At 43.6% G+C, this 21,873-nt stretch overlaps 1 protein-coding gene across 1 annotated transcript in view; it reads left to right on the top strand.

Annotated features, from left to right (window-relative positions):
* The window catches only part of WRNIP1 (WRN helicase interacting protein 1), an 856,108-nt gene that overhangs the window by 728,203 nt on the left and 106,032 nt on the right, over positions 1 to 21,873 (top strand). The window contains exon 6 of the mRNA XM_044065165.1: positions 6,536 to 6,615. Coding sequence (XP_043921100.1) covers positions 6,536 to 6,615 — 80 coding nt within the window. The remainder of the gene's footprint in view (positions 1 to 6,535; positions 6,616 to 21,873) is intronic.

Raw genomic sequence — 21,873 nt, forward strand, 5'->3', positions numbered from 1 at the left:
GGCTAGAGGAACCATCAGTACCGGACGGTTCTTTAGAGGTGTTTGGTTCCACCGGAGGTTTCTTTGGGTTCCCAGGGAGAGACTTTGTTGTTGCAGGATGTGGCCTCTCAGGAGGCAGGCCAGGCTGATGGGGCTTCTCAGGTTCCTGCCTAGGGTGGTTAGGCCCTCTCCTTCTGTTTCCAAGGCTTCTCCCAGGGCAGGCCAGGTTTAGCTTCAGTTGGTGTTACCCCTAGTTCTTCAGGGACTGTGCCCAAGAAGCATATGCTTAAAATGGCAGAAGATTTGATTACTTTGATTAGGGGTTCTATGCCCCTCCTGATAAGAGTCCTAGGGTGGAGCCTGAGCTAGGGAGTTTTGAGCAGGCTTCAGATGTTTCAGAGTCTTTGAAGACTTGCAGGAGTACTCTCCTTATTCTGATTCTGATGTGGATGATTCTACTCCTTCTGCTTCTCCTCCTGAGGATTTTTCTTTTCAGAAACTCTTCATTCCATGAGGGAGCATTTTAAGTGGGAAGGTCAGGACTTCTCTGATTCCAGGAAAAGGCTTAGGGAATTTTGTTTTACCCCAGCATAGGCCTTTGGCTATACCTCCTGTTTTGGATGTAGTGGAAGATGTTTTACAGAGGCTTCTCTTAATCCTGATTCTTTGCCTCCTGCTCCTGTTAAACCGGATAGGTATTACAGGGTGCCTGAAGCTCATAAGTTTCTTTTTAAGAGTCCTAGGGCAGACCCAGAAACTGTTAGCCAGGGGCCTAAAGGTGTTAAGGCTTCTGTTGTAAAGAATCCGGTTCCTGCAGACAAAGAGGCCAGGGCCTTGGATAGATGGGGAAAGAAAGTTTATACTTCTTCCACTCTTGCTATGAGGGCTTTGAATTGCCAGTTTCACATGTTGAAATACCAAAACTATCTCCTCTCACAATTGAAGTCTAAGGTTGATGCTCTGGCAGAAGGTATTGATTGTAAAGAGTTGCAAGATTTAGTACATGTTTCTGAACAGGTGGGTAAGCATTCTTTGCAATGTGGTTTTGATGCTGTACAGGCCTCGTCTAGGGTGGCTGCCACTGGGTCAGTTCTTCGCCTGACTGAGGGATCAGAATTTGTCTGACCATGTTAAAACAAGGATTTTAGATGCTCCTTTGCAATCTGACGTGTTGTTTGGTTCTCCTGTTGAGGCAGTTTTAAAGAAAATGGAAGACAAGGCTAAGTCTATGCAGACTGTTAAAGATTTTTGCAGGTCCAGCCTCCAAAGTTTAGTAGAAATTGGCCTACTAAGGGGTGGACGTATCCTTCTTATGATTCCCAGTCTAGGGGTAGATCTAGGCGTGGTAGGGGCAGAGCTCAGGGCTCTTTCAGGCCTAGAACAGGGAGTTCTCCTGCACAGTCTTCGGTGAGGGCAGGGGTCAGTCCTTTCGTAAACAGACCCAATGACCTACCTTTTCAGCTGCCAGAGCCTTCTCGTCTGGCAGCACCTTTGGGAGGAAGGTTGGCACTTTCAAAGAAAATTGGAGTTTAATTACCCAAGACAGATGGGTATTGGATATCATACACCACGGCTACAGGTTTTATTTCCATACCTTGCCTCCTTTCAAAGGCATGCCAGACGTTCCTCCTCAACAAAGAATAGAGGCTCACAAGCAAGTTTCTCTGTTGCTCCAAATAGGGGCCATACAGCCGGTCCCTATGCCAGAAGTGGGCCTAGGATTTTATTCTCGCCTGTTCCTAGTACCAAAGAAGGGGAACACGTGGAGACCAATTTTGGATTTATCTATCCTCAACACTTATCTGGACATTCCCAAGTTCAAAATGTTGACGTTGCAGCAGCTTTTACCTCTGCTGGGCAAAGATCATTGGATGGTAACTTTGGATCTCAAGGAGGCTTACCTTCATGTTCCTATCAGACTAAGTTGCAGGAAGTATCTGCTGGGACTTCTCACTATCAGTTCTCTGCATTGCCCTTTGGCTTATCTACTGCCCAGAGTGTTCAAGTTCTGGCTCCAGTGATAGCTTTCTTCAGGCTAAAGGAATACAGATCTATCCTTATTTGGACGACTGCCTGATTGTGGCTCAAGGAAGGAAGAGCTTCTTCATCATTTGGAATATGTGATAGCAGTGCTAAGATGCCTGGGGTATTCTGTGAACGAAATAAAGTCCAGTCTAGTACCCTCTCAGGACATGTGCTTTCTGGGTGTGAGACTGAATACAGCATCCCAGATGGCCGACAAACAAAAGAGTCTTTCCCTTTACTTCCATCAACTATCTCATCAGTCCGGGCTGACTGCAAGGACAGTCCTTCAAGCCTTAGGGTTCATGGCATATTGTTTTCTGGTGCTTCCCAATGCCAAACTGCATATGAGGAAGCTACAATGGTATCTCAAAAATGTATGGACACAGCACTGCCAGGATCTGGACACTGTCATTCAAATAATACCTTGCATTCAAAAGGAATTTTTGTGGTGGGCTCAGGAATGTCACCTAAACAAGGGACTCTCTGTGACCCGGCCAGAGGCGAGTCAGATTTTAATGACAGATGCCTCAGACAAAGCTTGGGGAGCTCATCTAAATGGAAAGTGGATACAAGACAAGTGGCCTGCCAGACTACAACATCTACATATCAACATGAAGGAGATGTTAGCAGTCCAGTTTGCATTAATAGCTTTCAAGGAATTACTTCTTCCAGGGCAGGTGTTGATTCTAACAGACAACACAACTGTCATGTGGTACATCAACAAGCAATATCCTCTATGCAGGCAAGCAATGATTTTGTGGGAGACTGCTCTCAGTTTACAGCTCAATCTTCAGGCAAGGTTTCTGCCAGGAGCACAGAACTCCTTAGCAGATGTGTTGAGCAGGCAATTATGGATCCCCACGAGTGGAAATTGGATCCTCATGTATTTCAGAAATTGACAGTGTCATGGGGAACTCCAGACATAGATCTGTTCGCTTCTCCACTAAACCATCAGCTGCCAAAGTTTTGCACAAAAGGTTTCATCCCACAGCTTGGAGAGTGGATGCTCTTTCTTTCAATTGGAGCAATCTTCATGTGTATGCCTTTCCACCTCTGCCTCTCCTCCCAAAGGTACTTCTAAAGGTCAGACAGGACAAGCCAAGGATGATTTTAATAGCTCCAGATTGGCCTCGACAGCACTGGTACCCATTACTGAGAAGTCTGAAGCCTCCATGGCCTTTGCCTTGATTCCACACCTGTTGTCACAGGAGGACAGCCATTTGCTCAATGTCAAGCTTCACTCTCTGCACCTAACAGCCTGGCATATTCTGTTTTGAACCATAGTGGGCCTCCACTTCCTCAGCAAGTTTTGAATGTTATTTTGGAAGCTAGAAGGCCTAGTACAAGGAAAGTGTACAAATGGAAGAGAATTTTATTTTGGAGTGCAGCAAAATATTTTGATGTTTCTGAGCCTAATTTGTGTGTGGCTCTTCAATATCTTACTGAGTTACTAGACAAAGGTTTGTCTTTCTCTTCTATTAAAGTTCATGCTGCAGCAATTTCCTCACTATGATTCCACCATTGTTTTCTCATCCTTTGTTCAAGCAATTTCTTAGAGGGGCAAAGAATATAAGAAGAGCTCCTACTCCTGGATCTCAATTTTGTGTTGGAGAAACTCACTCTACAACCTTTTGAGCCTGCAGCTACTGCTGAGTTGAAATATTTATCATGGAAGACTGCTTTTTTTGTTGGCCATTACCTCTGCAAGAAGGGTTTCTGAATTACAGGCCCTTATGGCGGTTGAGCCTTTCTTGATTTTCCATAAGGATAGGGTATCATTCTAATCCTTCCTTTATGCCTAAGGTGGTTTCTAGTGTGGCTTTAAACCAAACTATTCATTTACCTACTTTTTATGCAAATCCCCAAAATAAAGGGGAAAAGATTTTGCACACTTTAGATGTACACAGGCAGTTGCATTATTATTTGGACAGAACTAAAGGGTTCAGGCAGTCTCAGCAGTTGTTTGTTTCTTTGCTTTGAGTTCTCAGGGCAAGCCTGTGTCAAAACAAACTATTTCTAAGTGGATTGGGTTTTGCATTGCTTTCTGTTATTCCCATCATGGCAAGGAGATTCCAGCTGGGATTAGGCCTCATTCCACTAGGGCTACTGCCACTTGACAAGCTTTTGAGGGAGTGGCAACCAAGGATATTTTGGAGGCAGCTACTTGGAGTTCAGTGCATACTTTCTCTAGGCATTATCACCTGCCACTTTACTCTAAATCCAGGGCTGGTTTTGCCACTGCTGTTTTGCAGGGCATTTTGGCAGCTCCTGCTTCCTTGTAGTTTAGCCATCCTCCCTTACCTCTGCTTTGGGATTCTACCCAAGTGTAAGGACTGCAGCAATGTGAGATGAAGAACATAGTACAGTTTTGTACCTACCATAAATGTAGATGTTCTGTAGTTAGAGGTGGTTGTGTGGGTTGGGTTGTACATATTGTGTATATTGTATATATTGTACATATAATTAGTGCAAGGGTGGTTGGTTGGTTGTTTGCTGTCTTTTGGTTTTGACCTTTATTTTTAGGGTCTTCTGACATCTGGGGCAAGAAAAGACTGAGGATATGACGTCGGTCATGCGCATTTGTACCCTGACGTCCTGATGTCAGTCAAATGCGCCTTGACACCGTCAATACTTATACTTTTGATATTCGGGCCGACCGAGGACAGCGGACTACCCAAGTGTAAGGACTGCAGCAATGTGGATCTTCGAACATCTACATTTATGGTAGGTACAAAACTGTACTTTTTCCGTCTGGGCTTTGCATCGCAATTTGGATCCCTTTCAGCATTCATTTGAAGTTTTCCATTCAGACTTTTTGACGTTCATTAGTTAAGGTGCATTTGGTTACAATATTCAGTTTTGATGCTGGACATATATTTTTTTCTTTTTTTAACATCTTATTAAAATATGTAATGCTTTCATTGAGATACTTTTCTGTTTTGTCTTCCTATCAGGAAATCTGCCCCCCCCCCCTTCTAGATTTGTATTTCATTATCAAGAAGTTAACTGCTCTGCCATTGATCCAGCAGCATCTGCAGATTTCAAGTATATGATGAGGTAGAGTTTCTGCTTAAGTGCTTTAACTTCAGCCAGGTGGCTGTCTGAGTTACAGGCCTTGTGTGTCAACCCTCCAAACCTGGTTTCCATAAACGGGCTTGTTTCAGGACCTGCCTGTAATATATGCTAAAGGTTACTAAAGAGAGCCTAACCTTAATCAGTCAGTTGAACTTCCTTTGTTCTGCAGAGATTGTATACACCAGAGAGTACCTGAAACTCTGTAAGGATGTCCATAGGCAGCTTAGTTGTTATGTGGGCAGGACCAAAATTTTCAGAAAGGGTAATCAGTTATTTATTTTATTTGATTCACTTGAGACTAGGTCAAATGCTCACTGAGCTCTGTCTTGCTTAATGGCTTTTTAGATGTATCTTCTTCATCTGTCCTAAGGGTGGGAAGGGGTTCCCAGGATTGCCCAAGGCTCTTTCAACATCTTTAAATGGCATTTATGCATCATAATTAGGTATTCACTGAACACCATTACTAAACAGTATAAAGTAGGCATAGCTTCTAGATGTAGATCTTTCTTTGTGGCTGCAGTTGATCACATGCATGTTCCAGTTGGCCAGACACCTGGGAAGATCAACTAGGGACTGTGTCATAATGGTTACTAAAGAGTGAATCTCCTTAGCAGATATGAAAGTTGTGTCCTTACCATAACATTGCATCTGCTCAGAGATCTTAATCTTTGGTTACCATCCCACCATACATTCCCTGTCAGTGTGGATTCGTGGGTGATTGTGGTTCTCTGTTTGGTGCCTTTATGTTGACCAGGACCTCGACATACATATTGTACCATGGGTAGGAAAAAGTGCAAGAGTAGCCAGATAATGTTTTATTTAGTGAACTGAACATGACTCAGAGTAGTGGAGTCCTAAATTTTTAAAGCCTGAATTCTCCAAGTAGATCTAACATTATGATACATACATAACTGCCATTCAATGGGGAGTGGGTACTTATTATAACAGTAAGTCTTTGGGAGACATTCAGCACTGATATTTAGTAATTTCATGTTCATATTTTTCCCAGAAGTCATGACTCTTTGAAGCTATACAACGTCCACTATAAGCTGCTTTAACACTTTCATGCTTTCCCTACCTGATGACTCAGTATTAACCTTCAGTATGAAGGAGCTTAAAAGAGGTTAATCTCCATCCTGTTTGATGATGATATTAACACTCAGACAAATTTTGAGGAGTGGGAGTCACCTGCACAAACTTGGAAATCTGTTCTCTCTAGTGGCCTCCTCTCACCCTCACCCCTTTGCTAAGTCTAGTTATTTGATTTGTGATGCATGTTAGTTGCTGGACAAGAATTCATTAAAGTTTTTATAGCTATGAATTAGTTACTGGGAACTACGTCTGATGCTGTTTTCTGTGAAAATGTTGTAAAACTTGTAGAAGTATGTTCCTTTTGGTTCACTTTATTAGGCTCTGCCTGATATCAGTCTACAATAAGTTGCTATTCTCTCCACAGGGCTGGCAGATCCCCAGGCCTTAACACAAGCAGTTGCTGCTTATCAAGGCTGTCATTTAATTGGAATGCCTGAATGTGAGGTAAGGCTATCACCGACAGTCTTTGCTGTCTGGTATTTCATTTTAAGTGTGACCTCTGGTGGCCTTTTAATGGTCATTTGCATAATATCTGGAATATTCATTGTAAATATTTATACCTGTGGTGGACTTCCAAGGATTTTGTGCTTTTTCTGTTGATCAGGGTAGATTGTTTAATTTCAAGAGCTGTTAAAAGTGTTCAACTGTTACTCTGTAATAAGTTATAACTACCGATCTGAAGTAGGAACTTCATTTGTCAGCAACCTTTGGGATACGGATCTGATCTCGGATCCGAGCCGGCAACTTTTACCACAGCATAGATCCGAGCTCCTAGCTCCTCCCTTTACCCATAATCCCCTGCCAACCCTAACTGACCCCAGATCTAGTTTGCCGCGCTTCAAGCCAACAAGCTGGATTTTGAGCTCCTGGCATTTGGAAGGTTTTTTTGTGAAAAAAAGCTAAGAATTTTTGTATTTTCTTGTGTGATTGAGTGAGTTTGTGTAGGTTCCCTTTTAAACATCTATTTTTTGTTAAAATTTTTTCCTCCCTACCCTCGCTGTTCCGTAGTGTGTGTTTGTGGTGTATTAGGGGCCTAGTGAGTGTGGTTTACGTTAGATATGTCGGAGGCCCCTAAAGCCATCTTTTCAAAATGTACCGAGTGTGGCCATAAGCTCTCACCGGCAGATGGCCACACCCGGTGCGTTAGGTGCCTTGGGGTTGAACATCTTTCTTCGGGATGCACGATTTGTGCAGCGTTCAACCCCAGGGCACTTAAGGACCGGAGATCGAAGCTGATTCTGGCGGGCCTTTTGCCCCCGGACTCGGCTCCAACCTCCGGTTCTTCGGTGGCCGCTACCCAGTCCTCGGTAGTGACCACCCTGCCTCCCTTCCTCCGTCGGGACTCAACCTCCCGTTTGGCTCCGGAGGATAGGGAGGCCGGAAAAACTAAAAGGAAGGAGAAGCACCATAAGCGGCGGGCCGAGGACTCTTCCTTGGCCCTGCCTGCCAAGCGGGCTTCTCCATTCAGGGTTTCTGGATTGCCTCCTCCTCGGCTCCGGTCCCCTTGTTTTCACGGGACCTGGGAGGAGGCAACCCGTCCCCGTCGAGGTCATCGGCGTCACTCTAGGTCTGCCTCGTGGCCTCTTCGAGGTCTACATTTAGTATGCCAGATGCAGACATGGACCGGATGATGAGGAGGTTCATCCAGGCCCAGCTGCAGATGGGAGTGCTCTTGCCTCCCCTCTGGGGAGCTCAACCCTTTTTGCCCCAATCGCTCCTTCTCCGTCCCACTTCCGGGTTCGAGCACTGGAGCCGAGCGCGGATCCGGGGTGTGTTGGAGCCGACAGTACTAGTTACCGGCTCTGACTGGCCCCTCGAGTTTGTCGGATCCGACCTCTCGGAGCCATGGGTGGAGCTTGGATCTGAGGGACTTTGTGTGACTTCGGCTCCGTCCGGTCGGAGCACACGGGTCCTTCGGATCTGAGGGTCTCAGCCCGGATCCGTCCCGCCGGATCCGATTGGGAGCTGACTCTCTGAGCCTATTGAGAGTAGCTCCCCCTCGGCTTTCGCGGTGGTGGAGAGGGCACTGTTGAGTGTATCCAGACCCCCGGTCCTGGCTTCGGCTCCTCCCTGCACTCCCTCTCAGCTGGTCCGGGCTCCCATCACCCGGCCTTCGGGACAGCCTGCTTCGACATCTCTGGGTGTTCCTGCGGAGCGTGATATTGCTGGTGAGTCTTCCTCGGACCGCCCCCCCCCCCAAAGAGGTCCCTCACAAAGCCAAGTGTAAGAGGAGGCACATGGACTCCCCTGAGTCCCTTACTGAAGATACGGACTTAGATGAAGGGGAAGGCTCCCCAAGGTCACCCCCCGAGGATGTCTTCTTTGGAGACATCATGGAGATGCTCAGGATTAGGGGGGGGGTCTGCCCCCAAGGCTTCCTCCGATGAGTCCGTATTCCTAGAGGCGTTCGAAGCAGGGCCATCTACCTCTTGGGTGTCCCCTCCCCCCGATCCCCTGGTGGACCTTATTGCCACCAGGGCTTGGAAGGAGCCAGACACTGTGGAGCCTATCCCCAAGCGCCCAGACAGGATCCTGAGTCCCCCTGCTGAGAGAACCCACTGGAGCAGAGGTCCCCCTGTGGATGCCATGTTGGTGGCCACCAAGAGAGAGCTGGCTCAGGAGAGCTCTGCGGTCCACCCTCCGAGTAAGGACTCTCGAGCGATGGACCGCCTGGGGAAGCGGGTCTTTAGTTCAGCAACCTTCTCCATGAGAGCGCTGAACTATATGGCACACGTCATCCGGATGCAGCGGGATCTAATAAAAGAATACGCTGCATCCCCCCCAGAGTCCATGTCGGAAGGAGACAAGCATCTGTACTCCTCCCGAATGTCTACTCTATGCTCAGTTTCTAATACCTCTATGCGGCTCTTGTCACACGCCACTGAAGGAGCCGCTAGAGCCGGCCTGGTAATCAGGCGTCAGGCCTGGCTCCGACACTGTGACTTCTCGGAACCCTTTAAGGCATCATTCGCGAATGCCCCCTTTGATGGTTCTGCACTTTTTGGCAAAACCGTTCGCGACACCTTAGTCAAGAGCGAGAAAGACGGGAAGACGTCTGCCATCGGAGTCCGCTTCTCTGCTCCCCAGAGGTCCTTTTCTAAGAACCAAAAGGGTCAGAAGAAGATGTGGTTCGAAAATCGCATCAGTCCCAGTCTGCTCGGACAACCAGTCCTCTCGTGGCAGAGGAGGACAGGGAGGACCGCCCAAGAGGCAGAGGGGTACCAGAAACTTTGGGTCCAGAGAACCCTTCTCTGAGAGGCCCACGCAGAACCCCTGAGGGGTTGCCCGGCTGCTGCACTCTGGAGGCAGTCGGGGCATCTTCAAGCACCTAGCAATGTGGGAGTCCATAACAACAGATCGCTGGGTGCTTCACATCATATCCAGAGGTTACCAAATTCCCTTTATTGTAACCCCCAAAATTAGAAGCCTCCCGACACCACCCAATCAGAGGGAGGCAGCTGCTACAGAAATCCAGCAGCTTTTACAAAAAAGAGCCATCCAACCCATCCCCCCAGATCAGTTTGGATCGGGGTTTTACTCCAGGCTCTTTCTGGTGCCAAAAAAGATGGGGGACTTGAGACCCATCCTCGATCTCTCTCTCCTGAACTTGGCAGTACCCAAAGAAAAGTTCCGAATGGTCACCTTACAATCTATTCTCCCCCTATTACGGGAGAACGATTGGATGTGATCGATAGACCTCAAGGATGCGTACTACCACATTCTAGTGGACAGACGCTCCAGGAGGTTCCTCCGCTTCCGGCTGGGAGCCAGTCATTTCCAGTTCAGGGCCCTTCCTTTCGGTCTCACCTCAGCCCCCAGGGTGTTCACCAAAGGCTTGGCGGTCATAGCGGCCCACCTGAGGCTTCAGGGAATTCAGGTCTTTCCATACCTGGACGACTGGCTCCTCATCGCATCAACAAGGCATCTACTCTGTTCAGGCAGGGATTACTTCCTCAACCTTGCTCTACGTCTAGGGTTAACTATCAACATGACCAAATCTTCTCTAGTCCCCTCACAGGTGATAGATTTTATAGGGGCCAGATTGGATTCCAGGATAATGCTTGCCTTCTTAACTCCCGATTGGCTTCAGAACCTGAGGTTGCATGTCAAAGCCATTCTCATTCTTTCTGCTCCACCTGCGGAATTGATCCTGAGGGCTCTAGGGTCCATGGCGGCAGCTATTCCTCTACTACCCCTAGCCCGCCTAAATATGAGGGTTCTGCAATGGACCCTCCAAGTACAATGGTCCCTGTCTCGTAACTCCCTGTCTCATCCTATTCCCCTAAGCAGGGCTTGCAGAACGTCGCTCATGTGGTGGCTCCGGTCCCCGAGTCTCCACATGGGACGACCACTTTCGATGCCTTCCCCCATCGCCACAGTGACCACGGACGCCTCTCGCCTGGGGTGGGGAGGGCACTATTCAGGCAGAGCGGTCCAAGGCACGTGGAATGACACAGAGACCTCCTTGCATATCAATGTCCTATTGATGAGGGCGGTGCTTTTGACGTTGCAGGCACTTCACAGCCTTCTACCGATTGGGACAATTGCAGTACAGACGGACAACATGTCAGTTGTCTGGTACATCAACAAACAGGGGGGAACCAGGTCTTATCCCCTTTGTCGTGAGGCCATGAGAGTGTGGGAAGGGGCGATTTCCACCAACCACTTTCTTATTGCAACGCACATTCTGGGACGGTCCAACATTCTAGCAGACAGGCTCAGTCGTTCGATCCTGACTCCGTACGGATGGTCTCTCAATCCCCTAGTAACAAAACAAATATTTGCCCTATGGGGGCAACCCTGTTGCGATCTTTTTGCCTCTCCTTCAAATACCAAGTGCAACAGTTACTTCGCTCTAATTCCCCCTCAAGGGGAGTCCCCGAGAGACTCTCTAGTACATGCTTGGCCTCCCGGTCTCCTTTACGCTTATCCTCCGTTGCCCATGATGCTGAAACTCCTACAGAAAGCCAGTCGGCTGGGGAGCAAAATGATCCTCATTGCCCCAAGGCCTCGTCAAACATGGTTCTCGTACCTGTGGTCTCACCTAATTCATCCACCATGGATTCTGGATCCACTCCCGGATCTCATTACCCACCCTCTGGGTCTCCAGACCCCCAACCTGGTCAACCTCAAGCTGACGGCTTGGTTGCTCCAGTTCCACTCCTGATTAGGACTCCCCGAATCTCCTCACCAGTCAAAGCCATCCTAGTAGCAGCACATAAACCTTCCACCAGAAGAGTCTATCGAAGCAAGTGGAAACGCTTCTCCATCTGGGCGGAGCACCATCACTTGGATCCTTTCACGGCACCTCTCACATCGGTTTTGGAGTTCTTAACTACCCTTTTTCATCAAGGGGCTAGCTGCTCTACAGTCAAGGTACAACTGGCAGCGATTTCGCATTATCATGTAGGGCATGAATCAGGCCCTCTGATGACTGCTAAGCTTTGTAAAGTGTTCCTCAAGGGTACTTTCCTTCTCAGACCTCCAGTCAGGGAGGTAGTACCCCCATGGGATTTGTCCTTGGTTCTCCAAGCCTTGACTAGCCCCCCTTTCGAGCCGGTGGCCATGGTTGATCTTAAATATCTCTCTTGGAAAACAGCCTTCTTAGTGGCCATTACTTCAGCTAAAAGGGTTTCTGAACTTCAGGCTCTATGTGTTAAGCCGCCTTATTTATCCTTCCATCCAGATAGAGTTTACCTCAGGATCAATCCATCTTTTCTGCCTAAGGTGTCTTCAGAAGCTAATATTAATCAATCCATTAATCTTCCCATGTTCTTTCCCCATTACCAGAACAAAGGAGAATATAAACTGCATTCCTTGGATGTGCACAGACAATTACGTTTTTATACTCATCGAACTGCTGGTCATAGGCAATCTGACCAGTTGTTTGTCTCCTTTGCCAAAACAAGTTTAGGAAAGTCAATTTCTAAAGTTACTCTATCACGGTGGATAGCTAATTGTATCCTCTTGGCATACCAGAGTTCGGGAAGGCCTGCACCTCAAGGGGTTCGAGCTCATTCTACTAGGGCCGTCGCTGCTTGGCTTTTAAATCTAGGGTTCCCTTAGATGATATTTGTTCCGCAGCCACCTGGGCCTCATCTCATACCTTTATCAGCCATTACAAACTGGATGTTGTCTCCAGAGGTAGGGCGTCCTTTGGCTCTGCAGTGCTCCGGAATGTTCTTCCATAAAGGCCACACAGGATTCAGGTAGCTGGGGACTCTGTCCCAAAGGTTGCTGACAAATGAAGTTCCTACTTCAGATTTAGAAGTTATGTACTCACCATAACGTTCCATCTGAGTAGGTATCTTCATTTGTCTGCAACCATCCCCCCCTCCATCCCCCTGACCTTTAGAATCTATCTTACATTAGCCCCTTCTGGGGCACCTTTACATTGCTTATATCGGGCAAACTTGATCTGAGGTCAGTTAGGGTTGGCAGGGAATTATGGGTAAAGGGAGGAGCTAGGAGCTCAGATCTATGCTGTGGTAAAAGTTGCCGGCTCGGATCCGAGATCGGATCTGTATCCCAAAGGTTGCAGACAAATGAAGATACCTACTCAGATGGAACGTTATGGTGAGTACATAACTTCTAATTTTTCATTGCAATTTTGTGAACAGAGAGTCGCAGTTCCCAAGTGTTTACATGACATGCCAAACCATTCAAGATGACATAGAATTACAAATTAAGGTTTTTACATGATTTCAAAATCACAGTACATCCATGACAAAAATGTAGAATGAGTTAATTTCTCATTAGTTCTGCACATAGTATGGCTGCAGAGTATGTTATATAATGGAATTTGCTTTTTTAAAAATATGGGTCAAACTAGGTATGCACATGCACACACACACACAAACTGTAGATTATGGATAATGAATCTCACTATTCTCCATGTAAATATCCTAAGTTTCCTATAGTGGCAAAGCAAACAGATTAATGTCGTTTTTATCATACAAGGCAAATGAAAAATGTATCTGCAGCCTCTGTAAAGTTCTTGAACTAAACGCTTCATAGACTATGTAGGTAGACAAAATTATACTGTCTGTTTTCTACAGGCAATTAAAGCAGGAAGCATTGTAGTTAATCTATAACAGCTTGTGCACTGTTTGTTGTGTTTAGAAATGCAATATCAAGTCATGCTCAAATTTCATACAGATTTTGCCATTGTTTATTCAGTTTTGAAACGGTACATGATATGTTTCTGCACATCTGATGACTTGCTAGCGAAAGGTGTCGTAAACCAAAATGAGTTGGTAATGGCTGTCCGGAGGGTATTTCCTAGAGTCCAAGTACCATCACACAGTCACTGAAAGCCGCATTCATTGATTCTGAAAGAAAGGTTTGCTTGCATGCCCTTGACTTCCAAATACCAACTACAGATCTCACAATAATGGAGAAGAGGGAATACTTCAGTTTAGCTGAAGGCAGCTTTCAGCAAATGTATTCTGCAGTATTTGGACTTCCAAGAAAAATTAATACTAATACTAATGTTAAGGTTTGATCAGTGCAGCAAGGTTTTAAGGAGCGGACCCAGTGTCATCAAATACATATAAATACTTTCAAAGGTTACAATATTCTCTAAACTACCAGTCCCAATGAAAAGTTGAAATATATTTAATAACAAATAATAAATGTACATGAAAATACTAAATATCTACTTACAGTAAACACCAGAGTTTCAGTCACAGGAAATATTAAAAATAACACAGATGGAAAGATTCACACATACAGAAAAACAATACTTAACTAATCTCACTATATTTCCTGACTGATTAATGGATTACTGGTTACTAGTTCACTAACTAGAGCAAGGCAAGATGACGTAGGTGAGTGGTTTTCTTTGACAGGTTTCATAAACAGACTTCCCTGAGACTTCTGTCTTATCTAGTATTAAAACATCATTTCAGTGCTGGATTACAGAATAACATACTTCTGGTTGTCTGACTCTGGTTCCCACACTACCCCCTTTACTAGAAACTGAACCAGAATCTAGCACATATGTGTCATAATACACACACACACACACACACTTACACTTGCTAAGATGTGTTAGAACCATTTCACAAATTTCCACCCTTCCAGAGTAGCAAATAGTTCACTCCTAAGGGACAATACAGTAGGATTCCTAGTCCTGGTATTCACAGACATTTTGTCTCTGGCTGCAATCAAAACTGTAAGATGCAATCTGTATGGCCTAAACCATGTAATTTAATTTTAGACTATTTTTCTAAGTTATCTGGACTGAGATTAACTTCTTCTCTTCCAGTATCCTCTGTTATAATATATTCATTTCAACAGTTACAATACAGTCTGACATACAGGAGTATTTATTTTCTGTTCAGCAGGACCCACTGTTGGTACATAACACAAGCAGCTTTACAAATGCATTTTCAATGCAAGCACCTTCACAAATCAATTTGATATTCAAATTAGCTATACTTCTTTACAAAACTCCAGCTAGCTATGCTGGCATATGTTACACATCCACTACCTTACTTCTCCTGCCATAGCTGGCAGTACCTCACATCATCATACTGACCATATGGATTTTCCTGTAGTTGTATCTTATCTCTTTGAGCTGTTCTTCACTAGCTTAGTTTATACCTCAGTGAAGGTGCATTTCTTGGCCACTTCTGCATACCTTTGGACCCCCACCACCAAGCATTCAAACCCCTGGTTAAGCAATTCTTGATGGACATCCTCCTCTCAGACTCCTGCCTACATCCTAAACTTCATGTTTAAAACCTGATCTTACCTCCTTTTGAGACAGTTGCTTCAGTGTCCTTGAAATTCTCATCTTTGAGAACAGCATTCTTAGTAGGAGTCACCTCTGCCATGAGAGATTCAGAGCTCCTGCCATTGATGTATAAAGAACTCTTTCTCATATTCCACAAAAGCAAAGTTACCTTGTACATTATCCCTTCCTCTGTGACTAAGGTTATTAAAGAAATGACACTGAATCAAGCTATTCAGTTACAAGCCTTCAGACCACCTCTGAAGAAAGGAAAAAGAATCCTACACTTTTTGGATATTCACAGGTAGCTGAGGTACAATCTGGACAGAATCAAAGAAATTAGGTCAAAACAACTGATGTTCATCATGTTTCACAGTTGCAGCAATAACTTCTTCAGATTTCCTGCTGTGGAACCCCTTAGCTTTTTCAAATACCAGAGATTTTTTGCTCCACTAGGTCCTCTGGACTCTTCCCTCTGAAGTCAGGACATCAGGGTTAAAGGGTCATCAGCTATTACCATTACCACAGGTCATTCTTGCATGTACAGGACTAGAAGCCCCACTCTCTGAGCCCCAAGCCAGGAACACAACCCACCCACACTGCCCCTGGAAGGCATGGTGGGATAGAGATGTGTTGGTAGCATCAAGCGGGGGAAGGGACCTAAATGAGAAGGAAAGAGGAAGCCCACCCCAAACCATAGTTAAGAAGGAGGAAGGAAAGGATAATGAAACAGTAAAGACACTCTAACATCTACATTTATAGTAAATTGACACAACTGTAATATGTTCATGTTTGCTATAGTAACATCTTGAGAGGATTCCAAAAGTTATCGGAAAGGGTGGCTGGATAACAAGAGGACAGAAGCCTCTGCAGGACTGCAGTGGCAAATTCTGCTCTAGTTCTAGAAGCAGAAGATAACTTGTGTCTGGGAAAAGGTCTGGACTGAGGTCTAGAGGTGGCTGCCTCTAATATAGCCTGGGTAGATGCTACTGCTCTGATGAAGGCAGTACTGGTAACAGGGTCCGTGGTTGAATGAGTTTTAATGTTGTCAGGTAGACTTTTGACATGGTGCTTGTAACATAACGAGAGACAATTAGAGATTCATTTTGAAATAGTTTGTTTATAGGTTGTCCTAGTTTGTTAGAGGCAAAGGAATCAAACAGATGATCAACTTTTCTAAGGGTGTTAGTCCTATGCAAATAAAACATAAGTTGTCTGTGCACATCCAGTGAATACAGTGGCCTTTCCCATCTGTCTGGAGGACTGGCATAGAACTCAAGTAAATTGCTCAGTTCAAAATAGTTCTGATGCTGCTTTGGATGTGAAGGAAGGATTTGTTCACAGTGAGGGATTGTCTTAATGAAATCTAAGAAAGGATTGAGAAAGGATATGAGAGCCTTATGGGAAATCATTGAAGCTTTTGGTGGGTAAACATCTAAATTTTGGAACAATCAAGAATTTGTTTACCCTTGAAAAAACTAAGACTAGTCTCCAGGTCCCTTCTTTTCTTGAAACTATGAAAAGTCTTGGATAAAAACCTCTTTTGCACTATTTTGGAGACACTGAAACATCTACATTTATGGTAAGTTTACAGCTGTAATTTTCTTCTTTCAGTGAAGGTAAGAAATGATTGCCTGTGTCCAGATAAATAATTTCTGTACAGATAGATCAGAGTATTATTTCTTGAGCAGGACCTGTGGAAATTCACTGCAAGTAACAGTTTAGTAACAATGTACAAGGAACACAGCAACTACTGTACTGCTGACTTCCTAAAGTGAGTTAGTATAACAAAAAGCCACCTGGTTTTGTCCTTACATTTTCCAAATATTATAAGTTGGACTTTGTATCCATAATTAGTGCCACTGCAGACACTATATACACAGTAATGTGTAACTCTAATGATACACAGAGACAGCTTTGCAGCTACTTAAAATCTGTAAGTAAATAGTACTAGTATCCATGTACAGAATGCAGTGATTTGTTTAAATACCATTCATGTGAAAACCACAAGTATAGTAGTCATTCAGCTGTAAATGCTAGTTTTAATGTAACCTGAATGTAAATACAAAAGTTGTTACCTGCTTTTTGGCCCAGTTCACTGTCCTGGTTAACAAAGTTAAACAAATTAAGAGGATAAATAAGAGCAAGAACAGGGTTGAATCTGCCATCCTGGAAGGCATGTTACCTTCTTCTGCTGTTCATTAGCCCAACTAGTGTCTGCATTTAAGGACCGTGTTATAACTACAGTAATGATCCTCGCAAAGAACACAGTATTTTCTAGCCATAACTGTAGATGTGTGAGTATGGTCACTTTTGAAGACATGATTCCCCTCACCAACCCCACTGTCTTTTGGGACATTAGGGGCTACATTCTTTGTTTGTCCTTTTCCTCCCATTTTTGCATTATTTCTTTTTCTTGCTCCCCTTTCTATCTTACAATTCAGTTATCTCAGGTGGACAAGGTCTTTCCAGATCACAACCAGCTTAAGAATGACCTTTTCTGAGCTTGTAGCACTGCTCCTTAAAGCAAGACTGGCTAGAGGGAGGCAAGAATGAATATGGAAAGATGGCCAGGCCTATGCCACCACTGTAAGGTAACGTCAGCCTAGCTAAGTAAATTAACTACACAGCTATAATTTCATACTTATGACATTAATTTTTTGCTGTGCTAAATTTTAACTGAAGGTGAGAGAATAATTAATTACTTAATGGATGAAGTTACTTTGCATTTGTTAAAATCTGCCTGTCTCAGTGCAGCTAGCTGTACAGCTCTTGTCTTTACAGTTCATGGTAGTCTCTTGTTCTATTTTTGCACACATATACATCATCTTCTCTTGAAATACGCAGTAAAAAGGTTTCAGATTGCTTAGCCCTTGTTACTTTGCAGTTGTTAAAATCTGCTATTCTCAATGTTGCTATTAGTATAGGTTTTACGTTTTTTTCTTTCTTGGTAATCTTTTGCTGTCCTGTTCTGTTCTGTATGCAGAAAAATAATTGTCTCTGAGAATACAGCAACAAAAAATGTTTCAGATTGCTTAGCCCCTGAGTAAAAGACATTCTGGTAGTTTATTATTCATAAACAGCTTGTAAAATACATATTTCTACATTCTCGATAACTAATCTCAGCAATTAAAGGCTACAGTTACAGCAAGAGTCTCAGACTTCTGTGAAAATGGATATTACTGGTGTATGTAAGCTGCTGAGATAGGAATCTTGTTGAACAGACTGACATCTGTAAGTATCTTCACACAATTTAGAAAATGTTCAACCATGGGGCCTACTGCTGTTGCCCTACAAATGGTATGCATGTATAGTGGATAATGATACTCCTTTCTTCTTCTACATGTCATACCCTTTCAGAAGCTTTAAGTCAGATCAAGCTCTCAAAATTGTTTTTCAACGGAGTCTTTGCATTTCTTCATGTACTATCTGCAAAACATAACTTTAGTTCCAACAACAGAGAAAGTTTATATTATATACCCATTAAAATATACCGTTGTGCTCCAGTTCAGGTGCATATATAATGGAAGGTGGAGTCATGTCAAAACTTTTATTTCACAAATCATGTGCAGGTAAGTTTTTAAAGATTATCTGAGTGGGATGCAATCATTAGCAGCTCTTGGGTGCAGTAAAATGCCCACCTGTGGCATTCAGTTTTATCAGGGAATTGCTTATTTAGCCCCCCCCCCAAGTGAAATAGTTTGCAAAGGGAAAGTAGGGTTGCTTTCATTTGCTGAATGCGAGTTAAATTTGACTGCCATCCTTTCCTATTCCTCACGAGGAATAGAGGGTTAGGCTTATATTGGAGTTGAGCAACTTCAACAGTCACACCATTGTGTCATATTCAGGACAGGTTATGCTTTAGTCCTTCTTGTTTCCCCAGTGATTTGCAAAATGTGCTGCTCAGATGTGATGGATGTCTGTTCCGTAATTAAAGTCCTAGAGAAATATGATGAATTTTGTGGCTTCCTAGTAGTAGGGAGCCAGCACTTTCAATATTAGCTTTACCCTTTTATTCTTATTTTGGTCCTGAGTGTATTTAGCAGATGTCTGGGTTTTGATCACGGTCTTCGAGGACAGGGACCTTCTAGTGTTCTCTATCAGAATGATCTGCTTTGGTGTGACATTTCAGGAATTTTCTGCAGCTGGACCTCCCCCATGTGCTGTTTTGATTCCAGTTCTTAGACATTCACATAAAATACAGTGGATGTAAAAAGTTTACACACCCCTTTTAAAAATGCCAGGTTTTTGTGATATAAAAAATGAGACCACAATAAATCATTTCAAAACTTTTTTAATGTGACCTATAACCTGTACAATTCAATTGAAAAACAAACAGATCTGTTAAGGGAAAAAATATAAAAATTAAAAAACATACAATAAGCTGGTTGCATAAGTGTGCACACCATTAAACTAATACTTTGTTGAAGCACCTTTTGATTTAATTACAGCATTCAGTTTTATTGGATAGGAGTCTATCAGCATGGCACATCTTGACTTGGCAATATTTGCCCACTCTTCCTTGCAAAAGTGTTCCAAATCTGTCAGATTGCAAGGGCATCTCTTGTGGACAGCCCATTCAGGTCACCCCCGCAGATTTTCTATTGGATTTAGGTCTGGGCTCTGGCTGGGTCATTCCAAAACTTTATTTTTTTTCTGGTGAAGCCATTCTTTTATTGATTTGGATGTATGCTTGGGGTTATTGTCATGCTAAAAGGTGAAATTCCTTTTCATCTTCAGCTTTGTAACAGACGCCTGAAGCTTTTGGGCCAAAAGTGACTGGTAATTGGAACTGTTCAGAATTCCCTCCACCTTGACTAAAGCCCCTGTTCCAGCTGAAGAAAAGCAACCCCAAAGCATGATACTGCCACCACCATGCATAACTGTGGGGATAGTGTTCTTCTGGTGATGCAAAGTGTTGTTTTTGCGCCAAATGTACCTTTTGGAATTATGGCCAGAAAGTTCATCCTCGGTCTCATCAGACCATAACACATTTTCCCACATGCTTTTGGGAGACTTGATGTATTGTTTTGCAAATGTTAACCAGGCCTGGATGTTTTTCTGTGTAAGAAAAGGCATCCATCTTGCAACCCTACCCCATAGCCTAAGACATGTGGAGAATATGGGAGATTGTTGTCACATGTAGTGCACAGCCAGTACTTGCCAGAAATTCCTGCAGCTCCTTCAGTGTCGCTGTAGGTCTCTTGGCAGCCTCCCTGAACAGTTTTCATTTTATCTTTTCATCAATTTTGGAGGGACGTCCTGTTCTTTGCAACATCACTGTTGTCCCATATTTTCTCCACTTTTTGATGACTGTCTTCACTCTGTTCCATGGTATATCCAATGCTGTAGAAATTATTTTGTACCCTTCTCCTGACTGATACCTTTCAACAATGAGATCCCTTTGATGCTTTGTAAGCTGTCTGTGAACCATGGCTTTTGATGTAACAGGCAACTGCGTAAATGTCAAGAAAATCCTACTAGGACAGCTAAAATTTATTTGCAGTTAATCAGTCTCTTTAATTGATGGCAGGTGTGTACCCAAGAAGACTGAATGTTGTAATTAAATCAAAAAGGTGCTTCAACAAAGTATTAGTTTAAGCTTGTGCACACTTATGCAACCAGCTTATTGTACATTTTTTTATTTTTTTATATTTTTTCCCTAACAGATTTGTTTGTTTTTCAATTGAATTGTACAGGTTATAGGTCACATTAAAGGTGAGAAAAGTTTTGACATTATTTATTGTGGTCTCATTTTTTTATATCACAAAAACCTGGCATTTTAACAGGGGTGTATAAACTTTTTATATCCACTGTAGGTAAGTTCTGTCCTAGTGTCTATAGTTACTAAGGACCCACCCTTAACACTGTATGACTTTTCCCTCACTAGACTGCATGCAGGGAGAGTTATGACTTTTGTTTTGTACTGTTTTGACTTCCAGGTCACATTGCTGCTTGTATCTTTCCAATGCCTTAGTCCAGCCTAAGCATGCAAGACCTTCATTGGATGAAAAAAAAATCTTTACATTTTGTCCACCCTTTCATTGTAGGAGTAGTTTATCTTGATGTTGCACAACATACAACCCTCAAAAGAGGCCTCTGCTTTTGCTACCTAACCTTTCACCAGAGATGACTTCATATGGGGTTGGGTTTTCAGTTAGGTCTATATACAACCTGAGAAAGGAGATCCTCATGTTAGACACTATGATTTAAATAAAGTGGAGGTCAAAGCAATGTTTTGTCTGCAACCTGTAACTCCAGCTGCCAGGGCAATACTTTGTTGATTAGGTATTTTGCAGTGCTCTGATAGTAGAGCAGCAAAGAGATAGCTCAGAACACTTCAGATATGGTAGTGGGTGCTATGAAATTACATTGTTATGATTCCTGTTCCAAGATTATACTCAGCTGCAAGCCCCAGCATATTTCTGATCTCTGTAGTCAAGTAATTGACACATAACATATGTTCCATTGTATAAACTTCATTCTGTAGATCATCTTGCTTAACTTCTGCCTCTTTCATCACAGTACTGGTTAAAGGGTGGCCGATGACATCTTCCTTTATGAGAGATAAAGATATTTCTTCCTTATCCATTTGCAATTTCCCCTCTTAGTCAAAGTCAGAATGGGTAACACCTTCCTCCTTTATTTCATTTTCAGGCATTCCAATTAGTTATTTCATTTCTTTTTTATACTTATTAATCAACTAAGCCCACTAGATGTACATTTCCCCTTACAGGGGTGACACAGGCGTAGTATTTGGCTACTTGCTCCGATTCACATAATAGATAGCTCGAGACTGAAGGAGTCCACTGTTTGTACCATTGACTACAGGAAGCAAGATATTACCAGCTGAGAGCCTTAAAACTGTATAACAACTGCCTGATAATTCATGGCATAAGGCCTCATGAGCGTTCACAGGCTTTCTTCCTAGCAAATGTTCCTGTACACCATCCCATCCTTTGGGA

This window comes from Protopterus annectens, chromosome 3.part0 (assembly GCF_019279795.1).
Source record: "Protopterus annectens isolate FY-2018-M chromosome 3.part0, PAN1.0, whole genome shotgun sequence".
Taxonomy (NCBI): Eukaryota; Metazoa; Chordata; order Ceratodontiformes; family Protopteridae; genus Protopterus; species Protopterus annectens.